This window comes from Felis catus, chromosome B2 (genome assembly GCF_018350175.1).
Source record: "Felis catus isolate Fca126 chromosome B2, F.catus_Fca126_mat1.0, whole genome shotgun sequence".
NCBI lineage: Eukaryota > Metazoa > Chordata > Mammalia > Carnivora > Felidae > Felis > Felis catus.
The window spans coordinates 149,144,579-149,162,562 of NC_058372.1; the positions used below are offsets into that span (position 1 = coordinate 149,144,579).

Genomic DNA, 17,984 nt, shown 5'->3' on the forward strand with positions numbered 1-17,984 from the left:
CACGTGCCATCCGTCCCTACCAGCCCCCGTCTCCCTCCTGCCTTTCCCCCTCTTCTGCTCCAAGTCAGCCTTCGTTCCGCAGCGAACAGCGAAGACAGAAGGAGACGGAAAGAAACCCAGCCAAAAAGGAAAAGGTGGTAGAAATCAGAGCAAGAGAGGAAGCCTCTGTTCCCTCGCGTGTCAACCCACAGACGTTTGGAGAACTACGATGTCTGAGCACCGCCGCACAGCTGAAGACGCTGCGGGCTGCCGGACCGTGGAGGAAGCAGACACCCCGCCTCGGGACAGGCAGCGGTGGCGGGGGGCCCGCGACCTTCACCACCCCCAGGACCAACGGTCCTCACGTCGGCCCCGTGCGCGACGTCTCCTTGTAGGCCTGTCCCCGGTCCCTCCCTCAACCTGCTGCCCAGACTCGCCACCCCTGGGAAATCTGAGCCTCTTTCTGCCTGGACGCCTGGGGTCCCGGGCCCAGAAGGAGAGCTGTGCCCCGGTGGCCCCCAGACGCTGCCCTCCTCGTGTGGCTTCAGGTCCCAGTGCTGGGCCACTCCTTCCTTTCTGCCCCCGCGAGGTTGCTCCCAAAATGACACAGTGGCCTCTGTCCCAGGGACAAAGCCCTCTCTTGAATTCCCCACCGCAGGATGCTAATGCGCTGACACCCCCCCTCCCCCAACAGTGTCCCCGCCAGGAGTGTCCCGTCCTCAGCCCCTCCGCAAGGGGACACATACCAGCCTTCCTGTGCGTCGCTCTCAAACCCCATCATTCTGTCCCGGGACGGTGGGCTCAGGTTTAAATCTTATGACGAGTAAGAATGTAAAGCGAGAAATGGCCATGTGCCACGCATGGTTTAATCGTAACGTTTTGCTCGTCCTTAAGCAGCGCCCTAAGGTTTTCAGAGGCCGCTTTTCTGTTTAACCTACGGGCAGTTCACCCAAGGAACACATTGCGGAACAAACTTCCCCTCCGCTACTTATAGGCAGTAAAATGTACCAGCTTTCTCCGTTTTAATTCAGTAACGAAACGAGGACCATAAATGCTCAATTGAAAACAAAGGCACGGGCCTCCCTCGGCTCTTTCGGTCCCACTTACTTAATAAAACACTGGTGTTGAAATGCCACCGAAGGCAAATGGGATGTTCTTGCTCTTTTTCTTGCCCAGGGTTCACCCTCGGCTCACGTCATAAATGTGGCGGGTCTGCTCACCGCGCCCCACTCAGAGCCCCGAGCCCCCGGGCGGCGGGAGGGAGAGCCGGGAAGGGCGGGCCAATGCTGGGGGGGCTCTGTGGCGCCCCCAAAGTCTGTCTCAGAGGGTGAGAATAATCGGGATCCCAAGAAGACAATGGGCGGGAGCTTGGAGATGAGTACCAGTGACCCAGACACAAAGGACACAGTGGCTGCTCACTTACAGCAAGACCCTTGATCAGAGCCTCCGAGGGAAGCCGGCTCCCTGCAAACAGCGTCCTGTCTGCCCTCAGTGTCTCCTACCGCCCTGCTCCCCGGAGACTCGCACCACCCTCTGTGACCGATGCTTCCGGAAGGCCATTAGTAACGTAAATCCTAACGTTTATAGCCATGTTCTTACAGCCAAGTCACTGTAGGGTGAAAAGCAACAAAAGAGAAGAGAAAGTTAAATGAGGGATGGAGAGAAGGTCTGTCAGTGGGGGGACATGTGGCCCCACCGTGTGCCTCTGGCTGAGCCCACCCGGGGTCGCTCCGGTCCACGCTCCGGTGCGTGGGGACCCACACTTTCACCCCGGAGCCTGGCTTCACGGACGCGCACGCGGGTCCGAGAAATCAGAGGCCAGGCTTGAAACCCACGTGTCCTCATGACCATTAACACCTTCGTGCGTCTCTGTATGGGACTGCGCGTGCTGCAGGCGTCTGAAACCCGAGACTTTAGTTTTATAAATTATATGCAATTACATTCTTTTTTTTTAAGTTTATTTTGAGAGAGGGAGCGAGCACGAGCAGAGGAGGGGCAGAGACAGAGGGAGAGAGAGAACCCCGAGCAGGCTCTGGGCTCTCAGCACAGAGCCCGACGTGGGACTCAATCTCACAAACCACGAGATCCTGACCTGGGTCAAATCTAAGAGTCAGACACTTAAGCCACTGAGTCACCCAGGCGTCCCCGTGCAATCATGTTCTTAATTAGGAGAAAGTGTTGAAAAGGCAAGAACGATGACCAAGCCCTCCCAACCCGGCAATGAGTAAACGAGAGAGAAAATGCTTCAAGAGTCAGTTATAATCTATAGACCTCATTCCCTCAGTTCCAGACATCTGAAATGTTCAAAATTATCTCATTAGTTTAAATTATGAGTTTTAGATTTACCTTATTAATTATGTGGTCACATAATGTCAGATTTCATTTGTAATTAATGATTCACCTAAGAGCGGGGGCTTACAACTCTTCCCTCCATTAATCAGCAAACGTCCCTTTTTCCCACAGCGCTCCTCTGCCTGGGAAATCGATGTCCCCAGATCACTGCCCGCGCACAAATGCCACCAGAGCATGTATCAGACGGAGACTGTGGGAGAAGAACGCATTCCGGACGCTTAACACCTTCGGGGGCCAAAATCCACCCCTGGTGGGTGTGGGGTGGTGAGGGAACTGGCTGGCCCGTAGGCGCAAGGTGGCAGGTAGGAGGGGGCGTCCTGAGGGCTAGTCCTTCAGGGCTGCCAGACCCCCGTGGCGCCGGGCCCCAGGCTGGGTGAGGCATCCAGCGGCAGAGCGACCTTTCTCCCCGGCTGCTCCCACATCAAGGCCGGAAACGCAGCAGGTGCAGCAAAGGCTGGAGATGCCCCGATTCCACCCCGGACTCTGTCCTGTGAGAACCTACAGTATGAAGTGAGTCTGTTAGCACAGCCCGTCATCTGGCTGCAGTGGGGACGGGGGTCAGGGAACAGGCTTAGCGCCTGCCCTCCCAGGAGGGGTGGGGTCTCGGCGGGCACTGCCCCCTTGGAAGCACCCTCAGCGGGTTTCCCTCCCAGCACGAGCCTGACCTGTTCCCCAAACAACTCAGCGTGTTTCCTGAGAGAAAGCCTGGGCCTAACTGTTCACAAGGTGGTGCTCTTTCTACCTCTTTAGACGTGACAGTAACAGAATGTTGTAAGGTCTGAAGAGCTGTATCTGGGTGGCTAAGAAACATGGCGGGGACAAAGAGAAGCCCGTGGGGGCAGATGGCTCGTGGACACCTGGGGGGGGGAGGGGTGCCACCTCCCCCCACCAGGGCCATCCTGATGCAAACAGCGGGTGCCAGGGTGCCTCGTCCCCATACGCCGGGTGGTGCTGCGTGCTGTGGAGATGCAGAGGGGGCCTGGACGCACGCGGCACGAGTGTCCGGAGCCAGGAGCACAGAAGCACTGGGACGTCTGTGGTTAGGGGCCCACCGGGCACTTCTGTCCCTGTCCTTCCCGCCCTAAGCTCCCTGGGAGCATGGACAGGGTCTCCTGTGCCGACACAGGCTGCTGGGAGCGCAGGTTCATCCGGGACTGGAGAAGACCGTGGGCTCGAACCGACGGCCTCGTAGCTCCTCCTGCAGCCCAGCTTCTGTGGGGACCACCTCCGCGCATCATCGTTTCGGGTCCTCACACTTCTGTGGACCTGGTTTCTCCCGGTCAAGGTGACCGTCTGGGACTGAGAAACCAGCCCCAAGCCGGGAGCCGGGGAGGGAGCCGTGGGCCCGCAGCCCGGGTCCGGATGCTGCTGGGACGGCACCACTAGACTCCGAGAGCGACACCGACAGACGCGGTCAGGTGACAGGGGCCGGCTAGCGTGCGCGAGGAGCTTCGGTGTCTCCACCTCACACCTCGGGTCCAGGGGCCAAGGGCAGCACGCGGCCGGAGAGACTCGGTGCCCTCGCAGACCAGACACAGGCGGGCGAGCTTCATCAGGCCCGGACACCAGGGACAGGGGCATGGCCGGTCCTGCTGGCCCCCATCACCGCGACGACAGTCACAGCCGGGGCTGGTCACTAGGGGTGGGGATGCGTGGGGGCACCACCAAGCCACGCCCACCTCTCCTGCCGCGAGATGCCTGGCTGTCCTCGTCCCTCGACGCATTCCCAAGCTTCTTATTGGCTTCACGTGCAGGTGGGGAGATGCTTCCAGATGATCTCAGAGAAGGACGCAGAGGGGCCAGGGCTGAACCCGCAGTGCTGTGCTAGGACCCGCCACAGCAACTCAACCCGGCAAGCCCTGCGACAACCACGGGAGCCTGTCCCCTGCCTACAGACTGTGTCCCCCATGGCATCGCATGGCCTGCCTTTCGCTTGTGCCCTCCCCTCTTCCGCTCACTTGGCTCCTCCTGTTTATCCTGTGAGACTGGCCACCTCCTCCATGAAGACCGCCTTGACTGCCAGCCAGATTACACTCCTCTGCGCGTCCCCACATCTAGTCCACTGTTTCCGGCTGTGCTGGGCGGGACCTCGCCACACCGGGGGGTCCTGCGGCAGCACCCAGGCCTCCCTCTGGTGCCCGTGCACACCGGCTGTCCCGACAGCCCCCCAAGGGCCCAGGGGGCATGCGCGCATGCGGGGGCATCACTCCATGTCCTCTGTTGGCAGGCGGAAGGAGAAAGAGGAGAATGTGGCCCAGTAAAGGCATGGAAGGACCGAGTCAGGGCGACAGGGGCCCCGGTACACGTTCGTGCCGGCCGGTCACACGGAGGAGAGGACGCGAGCCCACGCTCTGCGCCTGCCTCGTTCCTGCCACTGCTTCCCGGGCCGTGGGAACAGCACACTCGGCCGCATCGTGTCCCCAGCGCTCGCCTCCGCGTCCACGACGGTGACCAGAGCAGCGGTGGCCGGTGAGGGCCCCGTACGCGCAGGAGCGGCGGGCACGGCCATCGGGACAGGGACACAAAGCTAGGCAGCATCCTGAGAGCCGGGTGCCCACGAGCCCGGCGGTGGAAAGCCCCGGAGTCCCGCGGGCAGGGGTGCCGCGTGGAAGCCTCGGCCGCAAGCGGCTTCCGACTTCGGGCACCCGTGTCGTGGCCGCGGGGTCGGGGGCCAGCTGCGGGATTTCCTGCCCGTGAAGCTGAAGGGGCGGCGGGGGGGGGGGGGGGGTCCGGAGGGAAAGGGGTTTGTTAGAAGCACGCGTTTCTCCATCGGCGTCTGTCTGCTTCACCGTATTTATTTCTCCACTCAAGTCAGTTTACCGGATCGTCTGGACCACGCAAATCCCATCACCGTGAGCCGCCCACACGTGGCTTGCTAAACTTTGACTTTCTGGGCTGAAGGGCCAGCCGAGAACATTCAGACACACTGAGTTTGGGAACGTTTGCGGAAGGGGCAGGATCGCCGGCGCGCGGCGGAGGCCAGCGGACCCAGCACCACATGAAAGGTCACGGGGTTTCTGTCCCATCGGAGCACAGACGCGGGAGACAGGCGCTCGGCGGCGTCCCTCCAGATGGTGTGAGCCGCGGGGAGAGACCGCTGAGCCCTGCACAGCAGGAACGAGCCCCAGATACAAGAGCGACACCAAGGCCGCCAGACCACCCGCCTGCCACGGGGGCGGCCTCTGTGAGCGGGGCTTCCTCGCTAGCTCGTCCCCCCCACCCGGCCAGAGTGGGATGGGGGGTGGGGGGCGATGCCGGGACAAAGGACAGCGGAGGCTCTGGCTGGGGTGCGGCTGATGGGGGTCTCTGGGGGCAGAAGGCGGGGCAGGGGTCCCTGGGCTTCCTGGGACACGGCTGCTGCCCTCGCTCTCCTCTGCCCAAAGTCTCGGGCAAGGCTCCCGCGGTCACTGAGGCCCGTGTGCAGGTGAGTCTTCGGGGGGATTGGAAGGTGCCGGGCTCGGCCGTGGGCACACGTGCTGTGAACACCGGGACACGGGGGCCAGACCTGGGGGCGGCAGAGAGCCACCACCCGGAAGTCTTCTCTGACCCCCTGCCCGTGCCGGCCCCACTCTGGCCACCCCCCTCGCCCACAGAGAATACCCTACCGCCAGAGCCACGCCTTCGAGGACGGTAAGTCCTAAGGGACTGGTGATGAGGAACCCACGCGACGTTATCTTCCCCAGGTCCACTGACGGCCACTTAACAAAGAGCAGGACCATGAAGCAACACGTCACCCCAGGCTGGGGTCTGAGCGAGGGGCACGCAGCGCCGCTTCTGCGCACGGAACGTTCGTGGGCCGACGGGGGAAACGACGCGTGGCTGGAGTCACAAGTCTTCCAGGCTCTGGGAAGTGCCCCGGGTTAGCTGTGCGGCACTAACGTGACAGGCAGCTTAGCAATGTTTCTATACACACCAGCGTGCACGCCTATAAACACGCGACCTGCTCATGCTCAGTTCCCGCCTATGTAAAGTGGGGTAACCAATGCACTGGCCTCCTACGACTTTTGCGGATTAAGTGGGTTATTACATGTAATGCACTTAAAACGGGGCTGGCATCTTCTAACGGGGAATCGGGAGCTTAATCCCCAAAGAGCCACAACAATGCCTCCATTTCCCAGATCCTGACTGAAAGGCGGAGAGGAATCGGACCAGCGCGGCGATGAGGGGGTCCTCCGAGCTGGAGACATGAGTCAGCCCCTGCACACACCCGCACACACCTGCACACACCTGTTGTACACACACACATCTGTACTAACACGCACACCTACACGCACCTGCATGCACGTCGCCCACAGCCCCAAGAGTCACGAGCAGAAAGAGAACCTGGACGTAATCCTGAGTGAGCAGGTAAGGGCTTGAAGGTGGAGGCCGAAGACCAAGAAAGGCACTCAAATCCATGGGACTTACCACGTGTGACTGACGGATGGGGAAGGCCCGGCCACAGGCGTCATCAATCACGCGGCTCTGGCTCAGGACTGGCCACAGGGAGTCGGGGGCCCCGACAGCAGACTTTCTCGCCCACCCCAGACCCCCGTGCACCGACGCTGCCCGCCCCTGCCCTCCTGTGGGCACCTCCTCCCCTGCTCAGAGCAGGTCACTCATCGGAGCAGCCGGGCCCGTCACTCCCTGAGCGGTGACGGTGGCTTTCAGCGGCGCCCGGCGTCCGAACACGGCCCCGAGGAGCCGCTCCAACATCGGCGACAACACAGGTGCTCGCGCTCCACACGCGCTCCACACGGCCGTCTCGCAGTGGAGACTCCCCCCTCCCGTCATCCAGCACCCGCCACACGCTCCCCTCCCTGCACGCGGCGCGGAACCGGGCCCCTCGGCCCAAGCCGCCCCTGCAGCGGCCGTGCGCACCAGCAGCCCCGCGTGCCCCCCGCTGGGGTGTGGATGCGCGGTTTCTCCGCTTCCGTGGAAAGGCTGGTTCTCTTGCCTCCGACAGGAGGCGTCTGGATTCGCCCGGAGAGGAACCTGGGGGCCAGGTGCCCGCCATACCTGCCGTGGGTGCATGTGTCCCCTCAGTCCGACAGGGAAGACCGAAACCGTGTGCCTGGACACAGGAACAGGGAGGTGGAGGGGAGGGGAGGCGAGGCTGAGCCCGGCCAGCCTCACTGTGCATTGCTCCTTCCGGCTGTGCCCTCAGACCTGCGGGCCCCGCTGGCCCTGTGCCGCTGACGCACCCTGGGCCGGCCGGAGGGACCCCAGAGGACAGGCGTGGGTAACCGAGGACAACCGTGTAAGCTGGCTGCTTGAACCCCGTGCACTTAAAGGCCCCCACGGTTCACAGGCAAACGTCCGTTGAGTCCGAACAGGGCTGCCCGGTGGTAGCTACAAGGGGCTGAGCCCAGCATCCCCGTGCGCTTTGCTGGGACAGTGGGCGTCTACCTGCCATCGCCCCACAGAGAGAGGTACCCTGACAGGGACTCACCAGATGCTGAGGTGGAACCGACAGCCGCTCCGAGGCCCCCGACCTTGCTGGCAGGCGCCCAGGAGTCCTGACTGTGCCCCTCCCCGGGGAGGGGTGCCGATGGCCGGGAGGGGCTGTCCGGGAAGGGGCACGGTGAGGACTGGAGGGAGGAGGGTGAGGGCAGGAAGCCGTGTGCCTCTGCGGCTTGGACACACGAGCCCGTGCACTTGGTCACGTCTGTCGTTCGCATCCGCTGCGGATCCCACCCCGGCGCGGAAAGGTGTCGATACACCTGGAGAGGACCCACTGGAGCAACGACTCGGCAAACTGGCCCTTGCCATCCCGCAGAATGGCGGCGCATCTGCCTGTTCCTCGGCACGGAGCGTCCCGGCCGCAGAAATACACGCCCGTCGGCTCAGAGAGCCAGACGGGATTCCCGGCAGACATCGGGAAGTCAGATGCGGACGTTGCGGCCAGAATTACGTCCTGGTGGCCACGAACCGCTTTACACAGTCGTAAGGATCCTTAACAGACAGAGCACCGTGACCCCCGCTCGTCCACTTCCGGGCCGGGGTCCCCCACACGGCGCCACACGGCCGTCCTGTCCATGCATGAGGCGAACGTCCCTTCCCTGGGGAGGGCGGCGTGGGGCCTCTGCTCGGCAGCTGGCCCGCGCGGTCACACCCCCGGCTTCACCACCACCCAGGGAACCGGGCAACTCGCCTCCTCCAGATGGCCTCGGGCTCCTCATCTGCGAAACAGACACAGACACGCCGCCTAACGAGCGCTGGTCCTCTGGAAGGTTCTAGTTTCAGACGTAAGTGACCACGTGTACAAATACAGGCGACGTGTGCTTGCACCGAAGAGGGACCTATCTGTTCCCGTTCTTCAGGGAAGTCCCCGGGGACGGAGACCTCTGAGCGCTCCTGCCGTGCACGCGCGTTCACGAGGGCTGTTACCTGGCACTGACATCTCTATGTTTTATAAGGACCGTTAATTAAGTGAAAGCTTTAAATAGATTCTTGGCTAGCTGGGTCGTAAACAGTGTGCGGCACCCGTGAACGCCAACCGCACACGGTTCCTACGGTTCCCGCCGCGGTTTCGCCACGCGAGAACAAAAGTGAAACCTCTCAAAGATCCTTCAGGTTCTAGAAGATTCGGGCCCGGGTGGTTCAGCTTGGGAAACCTGCGCTCTGTCCCGATACATTCAAACGTCTGTGACGCATGACGGGCGGAAACCGGCAAAGGGCAAACAGGCGAGACGGGCGCCGTCTGGGGCTCGCGTCCCGGCTCAGAGCGCGGGGACGGCGGGGGGACCTCCCTTCCCTTTCGCGGCTCCTGCAGCTCAGGCCTCCCTCACCTGCGACTCCACAAGGATTTCCAGGGGCTGGTCTCTCCTCACAAACCCCGGCGAGGCCCGCCAGGCTCCCCAGCAACTGCTCCTGCGTCCCAGCCGGGCACCCCCTGCCAAGTTCGCGTCCTCGCAGGGGCCAGTGGGGTCTGACCGCCTCCAAGACACTTTCTTCACCACCGCGCCCAGTTTATACCACATACTGTGTGCTCCCCGTTAGTACCACAGTGTGCACGGCGCCCCAGGCCCCGACACGATCTAAGGACTCCGGTCTAAATCTTCAAAGGGACTGGGGGCCCCGTGGGGTTGAGGCAAAAGCATATTCCAAATAACAGTGCTGAGTATGTTTCAGGCGTTTCTTTCTTTAAAAAAAAAAAATCTTTTTTAATGTTTACTTATTTTTGAGAGACAGAGCATGAGTCCGGGAGGGGCACAGAGACAGAGGGAGACACAGAATCCGAAGCGGGCTCCAGGCTCCGAGCCGTCAGCACAGAGCCCGACGTGGGGCTCGAACTCACCAATCGCGAGATCATGGCCGGAACCAAAGACGGATGCTTAACCAGCTGAGCCAGCCGGGTGCCCCAGGCATTTCTTTATCCAGGCATTTACTTGTTTATCCAAAGATTAGAACGGAATATTACGAATCACAGAAGGCTAGGAGGAAGCTGGCCAGGGCACACCCCCCCCCCCTTGCTGGGCAGCTACCCGTGATGCTCAGTGAATATCCACAGACCAATTAAAGTCAACCTCTTACACAGGACCAGTAACAGGCCAGGGAATCCTGTTGGGAGAGTGGACCACAAATTAACAAAGACACAGTTCTGTCAAACGGGATTCCCAGGGGGAGACGAAGTGAGCCAGGCAGGGGGGTGCTTGTGCCAATGCCCCACAGAGCAAGTCCAGATCCAAGACCTCAGCTCCCACCTCACCCTCACCTGCTGGCACCTGCTGGCTCAGGGAAGGAGGGCTGGGAGGACAAAGTGGTCTAAAATAAGCAGAGGGGCGCCCGGGCTGGCTCAGTCGGTTGAGCATCCAACCTCAGCTCAGGTCATGATCTCACAGTTCAGGAGTTCGAGCCCCTGAACTGACAACTCGGAGCCCGGAGCCTGCTTCGAATTCTGTGTCTCCCTCTCTCTCTGCCCCTCCCCTGCTTGTGCACGCACGTGCGCTCGCTCTCTCTCAAAAATAAACATTAAAAAATAAAAAAGAAATCGGCAGAGAAAGAAGAGGGCAGAAGTGTAAGAAAAACCTAAAAGGACCGAACGCCACTCAGCCTCCTCCTACCTTGTGCCTCCTGCTCTAGATAACCTAAACTCGCCCCTTGCGGAAAAGAAACCGCCGCCCCCAGAGACCAGGGCTCGAGCAGGGGCCCAAGAGCGAGCGAGGTTCTGCAGTCTCAACGGCGAGATCAAATAACGTCTGCCAGAGAGCAGCCACTGGGCAACAGGACCCCCTCGCGAGTCAACATATAAACAAAAACAGCAGCCAAGCGGGACGACTTTGCACCTAAACGAAGAAGAATAAATGACAAAAGTGAAAGTTAAAAAAAAAAAAATCACACTCCAGGTCTCATATTAAGTATCAGGAAGCGAGGGGGAAAGGTTAGCAAGGTCATGGGTGACTTTGAAATACAATTACCTAAGGGACCGGCCAATGTGGCTCCCAGACGGGACAACACGGCGTGCTCCGAGGCCGTTTGTAAAGAAGCAGCGAAGGTACTTACTAACAGCGCCCCGTAGAATTTCGAGAAGGCTTGCCGGAAGCGAGAAAGCATCCTGCCTCAGTGAGAAATGGGTTTAGGGCCGGGAGTCGCCCGCTCCTCCTCCTGGAGCGTGGACAGTCTCACTCCCCCACGTGCCAGAGAGCACACCTCCCGCTGGGGTTTGTCAACATTCGGGCTGGTTCTCCCCGGGCGGCAGCGACACGCCGTTCCCGTGCAGCGAGGCCAAATCAGAACCACTTTTAGGGACTGACCTAATCCAGCACCCCGGGCTCATTTACTTAATATAGGGACCGCCGTCTCCAACGGGTGGCGAGCGGGCAAGGTTGGCCACCTGTTCTGCTGCGGGTCTGCCGGGCTTGAGCGAAGCCCAGATCAGACGCGCCACTAACTGGAAGCCAAGGGCCGTGGGGGCAGCTGGACCACACGGCCGACCGCCCCGGCCAAACGCACACGCTCTGCTCCGTCTTCGTGCCCGGGGGGCCGGCAGCGCGGGCCGCCGAGAACGCGACTCCCGTCGTCGTCGTCAGTCTTGCTTCCACGCGTTTTTTTTCCTGGAGTCTCTATTTCTGTCATTTTGAGAAGCTCTGACCTCCTCGAACCGTGGGTAGGGCCTCTGCGAAAGAAACCTAAAACCGGGAGAACGTAAGCCATGTACCAGCGCCACGCGGCTTAATTGCAAAGCCGCAAAGCTTCACTGTTCCTGTGTCCGACCGCTGTCCTCCGGGTTCCTAAACCGGAACCTCCCTCCAGATCTGTGGCCACGGATGTCTAAGGCGGACCCCGATGGTTCATGAAATGGCCCCCGCCGTTCTGAAGTGATGGAGCTTAAAAAGATCGTCTCTGCCATTAATATCCACCCCAAACGGTTCCTTGACGGGCTGTGGCTGACGCATTCAACGTGCCGTTTTGCCTTCCCTGAGAACACAGCATGCCCACCAGCTCGAAACTCCCACCACGCCCACTAGGCTCCTCGTCTGTGCGTCCCCAAACAGCAGCTAAATTGGCGTTAGCAAAGTTGGGCAGAAGGCCCACAAAAATAAAAGGCATAAAAAATAAGGTCCACTGACCGTACTGCCGCTGAGACACGTCTCAGCCAAAAGTGACTCAGCTGGTTTGCACAGCCAAGGAGTTGGGACCTCAGCCTGCCTCCCCCGTGACCGACTAGCACCACTCAGGCCCCCGCAAGGAACTCTCCCCTCGCTCAATGTGGATTCTCACCACCACGTGGAAGGACAAAACTAAGACGCGTCTCTATCACGCATCAGCGGACGTCGCCGTTCGTGGGGAGTCTGTGTGGCATTTTGGACGAGAAGACAAGAGAGTATCTTTATGCCCGTGAATCCCCCGCAATTCACAGGGGTGGCCCGTCCAGACGCTCCTCACGCCCACACGCGTGGGGACTGGGGGACCTGAGGAATTTCACCTGGCAAGTCAGACCTACGCAGAAACCACCTGCTTAGCTCCACGTCGAGGCGAGCACCGGGGGCAGGAGGCCGGGCGTCTCTTCCCCGGGGAATTTGCAGAGACTCTCCCCCGTTTGGAGCCACCTGTCACTCACGGCCCGGCCAATGCAATGACGTCACTGTCACGGCATCTGCTGCCTCGCTAACTGGCTCAGTTGTGGGGAGGTTTCTAGTAACGTTCCAGAGCTGAAGGCGGAGCTCCCCGACCAACGAGAAAATGTCTCCAGCTGCCAAGTGTGGCCTCACAGGGCTTCACCGCCCCCAGCTGGGGTGAGGGCACAGGCCACCGGGGTCACAGCTGCACGATCCAGGAGGGCGGGGGTTGCTTCGGCCCTGCTGTGGGAACCACTTCCTGCCGCGTGGTGTTAGCGACCATCCACACTGCTAACTCCGAACGGTGTCCAGATGACCTGTGTCCCCGACCTCCAGAAACCTGTACCGGCACCTGTCGACGGGGCACCCGGTGTGCGGCAGATGGCACGGTCCCCAGGGCCACACCAGCTCCTTCTCCTGGCTCCTCTGACGGCAACAGCCAGGCATACCTTCCGCCCGTGACTCAGCTATTGGGGGTCTTTCCCTTTTGTTCCCACGTTGACTCAGCCTCTTCTCTGTCGTGTCCCTGTTTCTGTCATCCTCTGCACCTGCCACGTGTCTCCCAATTGCCGCAGAGGGGAGCCCCCGCCTCTCCATCTTGTAACCCCATCTCAACCCGTTCTCCACAGCGTGACCAGACCAATGCTGACATCCAAGCCTTATAATCCTTGAGGACCCCGTTGTCCTCAGGACAAAGCCCAAGGCCCCGTAAAATGGTTCCCGAGACCCCTGCCCTGTTGTGGCCCCAGTGCACCCCTCCTTGCCTGCCCACCCCTGCTCCTCACCTCCTCCCTTCCCCCCAAGCAGGGATTCTCCAGGGCGTATGCTGTGCCTTCGGTCTGGCCAGATCCCTCCCGGCTTCCTGTTCCCAGACAAAAGTCGGGGGGGGGGTCGAGTCCCCTAGCCCTGTCCACTTCTGTGGTGCCCTGGGTCACCCTGTATGGCCACAGCTGTCTTGGCAGGTGTGGCCTGCTGGCTTGTAGGCCCCGGAGGGCAGGGGAGTGCCTTACCCACTCCTCACACAATAGCACCCCTACTCGGGAAGGAGGGGCCGCTGACCTGGCCCTCCACATACAACAGGTCATTAAATCAAGTGTGCACACGGGCACAGCCCACAGCCCTGCAGGGCCACTGTCCCGATCAGCCATGTTCTGGATCCAAGAAATGCTGTTCCAAACTCTTACCCACATCTTCGAGACCCAAGAAGGCGAAGGCAGCGGGGGTGAGTGCCCGGGGGACGCAGACACCGCTCCAGGAAGGGCCGGCACCCGGCTCTCAGCGTGGAGCCACCAGACCCTTGCATGTCACTGTCCCCTTCCCAGTACCGCCAGGTGCACGTTTTCTCGTTTGTCTCACGCTGCAGTTCATGATCTGAGAGGTGCTCAGGACCCACCGCGGGTTGGCAAAAACGGTGCACGGCAGCGGAGCGAAGCTCGTCACGTGAAACAATTCACGTGACTCGTGAATCTGTATGGACATATACGTGCGTCGGGCCACACAAATTCCAGATTAATGGGAACTGTTTGGCATTACAACAACAGGCCTCAAACGAATGCTTCCGTTTCTCTAGTGAGAAGATACAGTAAGCTAATTCACACTTAACAAGCCAAACGGCTCAGAAAATGGTAGCCTTGAGGGAAGCTTCCCACCAGCGACCGGAGCACTTGTGGCTGGCCAGAAGAGAATGCTCTGGATGCTGGCCCGTCACTGACCGCGTTGACCGTTCCTCCCAGCGGGGTGCCAGCCCCCGACGCGCTCGGCATGTTACGCGTCCCTCTCCTTGCGCATCCGTGTGTTCGAGAGAGATGCGGTAATCGCTCAGGCTGTGAAATAAACCCTGGAAAGCAGCGGGGAGTGACAGGCACGCAGCCTCGTGGCGCTAACATTCCGCTACGGGAACGTCGCTGAACAAATGACTACAAGTTACGTACGCAAACGCAGTTGTCAGGACGCTGCATAGCGGGTCATCTGGAGAACGGAGAGCGGGAAGACAGGGGCGCCCCTGCGAGTGTCAGCAAAGCCAAAACCCAACAGGCGAGTTGGCGGTCGTCTACGCTGAGAAAAGTGAAAAGAGGCCTCTACACAAAGACCGAGTATCAAACAAAACACAAACACAGCAGACCCCGCGTGAGCAGACCCACCGCAGGCTCTGGAAGGCACTGGAAGGCCACGTGGCGGGAACCAGAGGGGACCGTGGCCGGCTGCATCTTGTCCTGTCCTAAGTGCAATGGGACCACGAAAGGGTTTTAGCTAGAAGGTGTTTCTCTGCGTGGTAACTGCCTCTGACCAGGGAAGAGCTGGACGAGGTGCGGGCAAGTCTCCGGGAACCAGCCGGGAACGTCGCTCGGACCACGGCTGCGTGAAGGGCAGAGTCATCTGAGATCCCACGGGTGGGGGGAAACCTGGATGGGTGACTGACTGGATGCAGGATGAACAAAACTGGGGGGGTCAGAGATGATCGTCAGAGACCCGCCAACGTAGGCGGAGAACGTCGTTTATATCCAGATGACAGCTCCTTTTTAACTCCACGCCAGACTTCCCTTCCAAGCTTCAGGCTAACGTGCCCACTGCCCACTCTCTGCTTGAAATGTTATTTCCACTTGCACAGAAACTCAACTAACAAGTCCACAGCTGAACACATCATTTTTTCCCCTGAACCACCCATTAAAACGAACAGCTCCTCCTCTATTTTTCCTTATTATATTAGGACCTTATATGTTATATTAGGACCTTATTATATAGGTCCTACCATTTGCTAATCATCTGTGATGGTTAATTTTCTGTGTCAGCTTGACTGGGCCACTGGGTGCCCAAGTATTTGGTCAAAGATTATCCTGGGTGTGTCAGGAAGATGTTTTTGCATGAGATTAACATTTGAACAGGTAGAGAGTAAAGCGCATTACCCCCCTTAATGTGGGTGGGCCTTGTCCACTCGAGTCCTGAATAGAATAAAAGGGCTGACCCTCCCTGAAGGAAGGGGTACTACCACCTACCTGATGCTTTCAAGCTTTCAAGCATCTGTCTTTTTCCTGCCTTTGGACTTGAACTAAAACGTGGCTCTTCCTGAGTCTGGGGCCTGCTGGCTCTCAGACCGAAACTTACACCATTGTCTCTCCTGGGTCTCCCGTTTGCCGACTGTTGATATAGGGACATGTCAGCCTCCACAATCAAGTGAGCCCATTCCTGGTAACACCTCCCTCTCTCTGTCTAGATAGACAGACAGACAGACAGACGGATACGGATATCCAGATAGAGATATCTATAGATAAATACATACGTATATCCTACTGGTTGTTTCTCCGGAGAAGCCTGACCGATACATCAGCCGAAGAGGGGATGATATTGCCCAGGAAGGAGATAAGGTTAAAAACCGAACACACAAAAAACCTTAGAAAACGAAGATAAGTTTGAGGGCGGTACCACAATGGTATCCACAAACTCTGGAGCCCACAAAGAAACAGGAATGAGCAGGATCGCTTCAAAGTCAGGTAGGTTACGGGGTGCCTGGGTGGCACAGTCGGTTAAGCGTCCGACTTCAGCCAGGTCACGATCTCGCGGTCCCTGAGTTCGAGCCCCGCGTTGGGCTCTGGGCTGATGGCTCAGAGCCTGGAGCCTGCTTCCGATTCTGTGTCTCCCTCTCTCTCTGCCCCTCCCCGTTCATGCTCTGTCTCTCTCTGTCCCAAAAATAAATAAACGTTGAAAAAAAAAATTAAAAAAAAAAAAAAAAAAACAAAGTCAGGTAGGTTGGAACGGGGGCAGGGCAGCCGCTGGGTGCACGGCCAGCCAGCAAGAGCCTCCGTCTCCCAGATTCCCATCCTGCTGAGTGCGGCCGTGTGGCCGAGCTCCAGTCACTGGTACGTGTGGGGGGTTGATGGGACTCCCCAACACCCCATTAAAGACGGACTCAACGTGCTAGGCTCCCCTTTCTGCCTTCCGAAGGGTGGACACCCAACCCGAGAACGATCCTGTCTGAGCTCCATGGACAAGGACTTCACCCTCAAAGACAGCAGAGTGACAATATGGGCGGTCCCCAGATGACACCGTGTGGGAGAGCCCCCCCCCCCCCCCGCTTCCCCACCAGCCTGGACCGGCCGCGTCGGTCCCACCCCCCCCCCCCCCCCGGCAGATCCAATCCTCCCTGACGTTAGTCACGATGTTCTGGAGCCTCTTTGTTGTGTCCTAGCAGAATCAGACCCTGACACACCCACAGATTAAGCAGCACAGCCACTGGCAGCGGCCCTGGGACAGGGCTGGAGGGGACGCCTGTCTGCGTGGTCACTGCTGTAGCCGAGCACCAAAGAGTGTCTGCACCGGGGGGTGCGGGCGGAGTGAACGGACAGCGGGCAGAAGGTGCAGAAGTGGGGTGAGAGGGGGTAATTACAACGATTTACGGTGACGAGGAGAAAGCACTAAATCTAAGGAGCGAGCATGTGTAAATCTGGAGTGAATGTGTGTGTGTGTGTGTGTGTGTGTGTGTGTGTGTGTGTGTGTGTGTGTGTATGCATGCATGCGCGCGTGCAGAAGAGACTGGGACATAAACAAAAATGGAAAGACTGAAATAAGAGTATTAACCCACCTTGTGAATCTCCTGATTACCTTTAGAGGAGGAAAGATACTTTCTTAAACGGGGTTGGGTGCGTATAAGCAGGACCTGTAGGGTCAGAGCAGGAATCTGAGGACGTTTCTGAGCGATTTGCTCTTTCTTTCCTTATTTCGTCTTCCTCCCTTTTTCCCCTCCTCCCTCCTTCTTTCCTCCTTCCTCCCTCTTTCCTTCCCTCCCTCCTCCCTTTTTCCCTTTTCCCTCCCATCCTTCCTCCTCCGTCCTCCCTCCCTCCCTCCTTTCCTTCCTCTCTTTCTCTCTTTTCCTCGTAAGAAGCAAGGTCAACTGGAGAGAATGCTGGCCAGAGTGCGGGTCAGGTTGAAGTGCGGGGAGAAAAGCGGGAAGTCATCCCCGAAGAGCGAGCACGGTGAGCACAGGCCCACGCCGGGAACAAGGGGAAGTTCTTAAAGTCTGGGCTGGCGAGGCTGGGTCCACGCATCCTTATGGGAACAATGTACCCTGTAGTCGTCAGAGTTCAGACACATGGAGAACAGGAAATGACTGGCTCCTTCCAGGTTGTGTTTTTCCCCCGTGACCAGATTAAAAGGCTACAGGGCAAGATATTTCAGAGTCTGCAGCAGAGTGATGAGAGGACCTTTGTTGGCCAGAAGGAGGTGACGACAGGAGGGGTGGGTGGGCCAGGCGGCGGGCCCATCGATGGGCGGGAGATTCTACTGAGAGGACGCACATCTACAGCGTGGCTTCCATTACAGCCGGCGAGAAGGACAGAAACGGAGCAAGACAATGTGCAGGATCACTTGTCGACCGCGGTGATGGAGCTCCCGGGATGACAGAGTTTAAAGTAGCGGCATATTTGGAGACGGAGAAAGTCACAGGCGAGGGGGAGGCGAAGGAAGTAAGAGGTGACGGCATCGGATGAGGTTTTCATACGGATGTCGAGGACACGGGCATGGAGGCTGGGTGGGTTCCAGAATCAGCAAAGAATCGCCGTGGTGACGCCACGTGGAGTGGACAGCCACACAAGTACAGGGACAAGTGTTGAAGACAAGGGT

The 17,984-nt window shown here is 59.2% G+C and overlaps 1 protein-coding gene across 4 annotated transcripts in view; it reads right to left on the reverse strand.

Annotated features, from left to right (window-relative positions):
* Positions 1 to 17,984, reverse strand: part of RPS6KA2 (ribosomal protein S6 kinase A2) — a 354,059-nt gene that overhangs the window by 214,256 nt on the left and 121,819 nt on the right. The window contains exon 1 of one of the 4 annotated variants that reach the window (XM_045058350.1): positions 10,816 to 11,030. The exons of the other annotated variants lie outside the window; for them this stretch is intronic. Coding sequence (XP_044914285.1) covers positions 10,816 to 10,866 — 51 coding nt within the window. The 5' untranslated portion in view covers positions 10,867 to 11,030. Of the gene's footprint in view, positions 1 to 10,815; positions 11,031 to 17,984 lie in introns of those variants that run through there. 4 annotated transcript variants of the gene reach the window in all.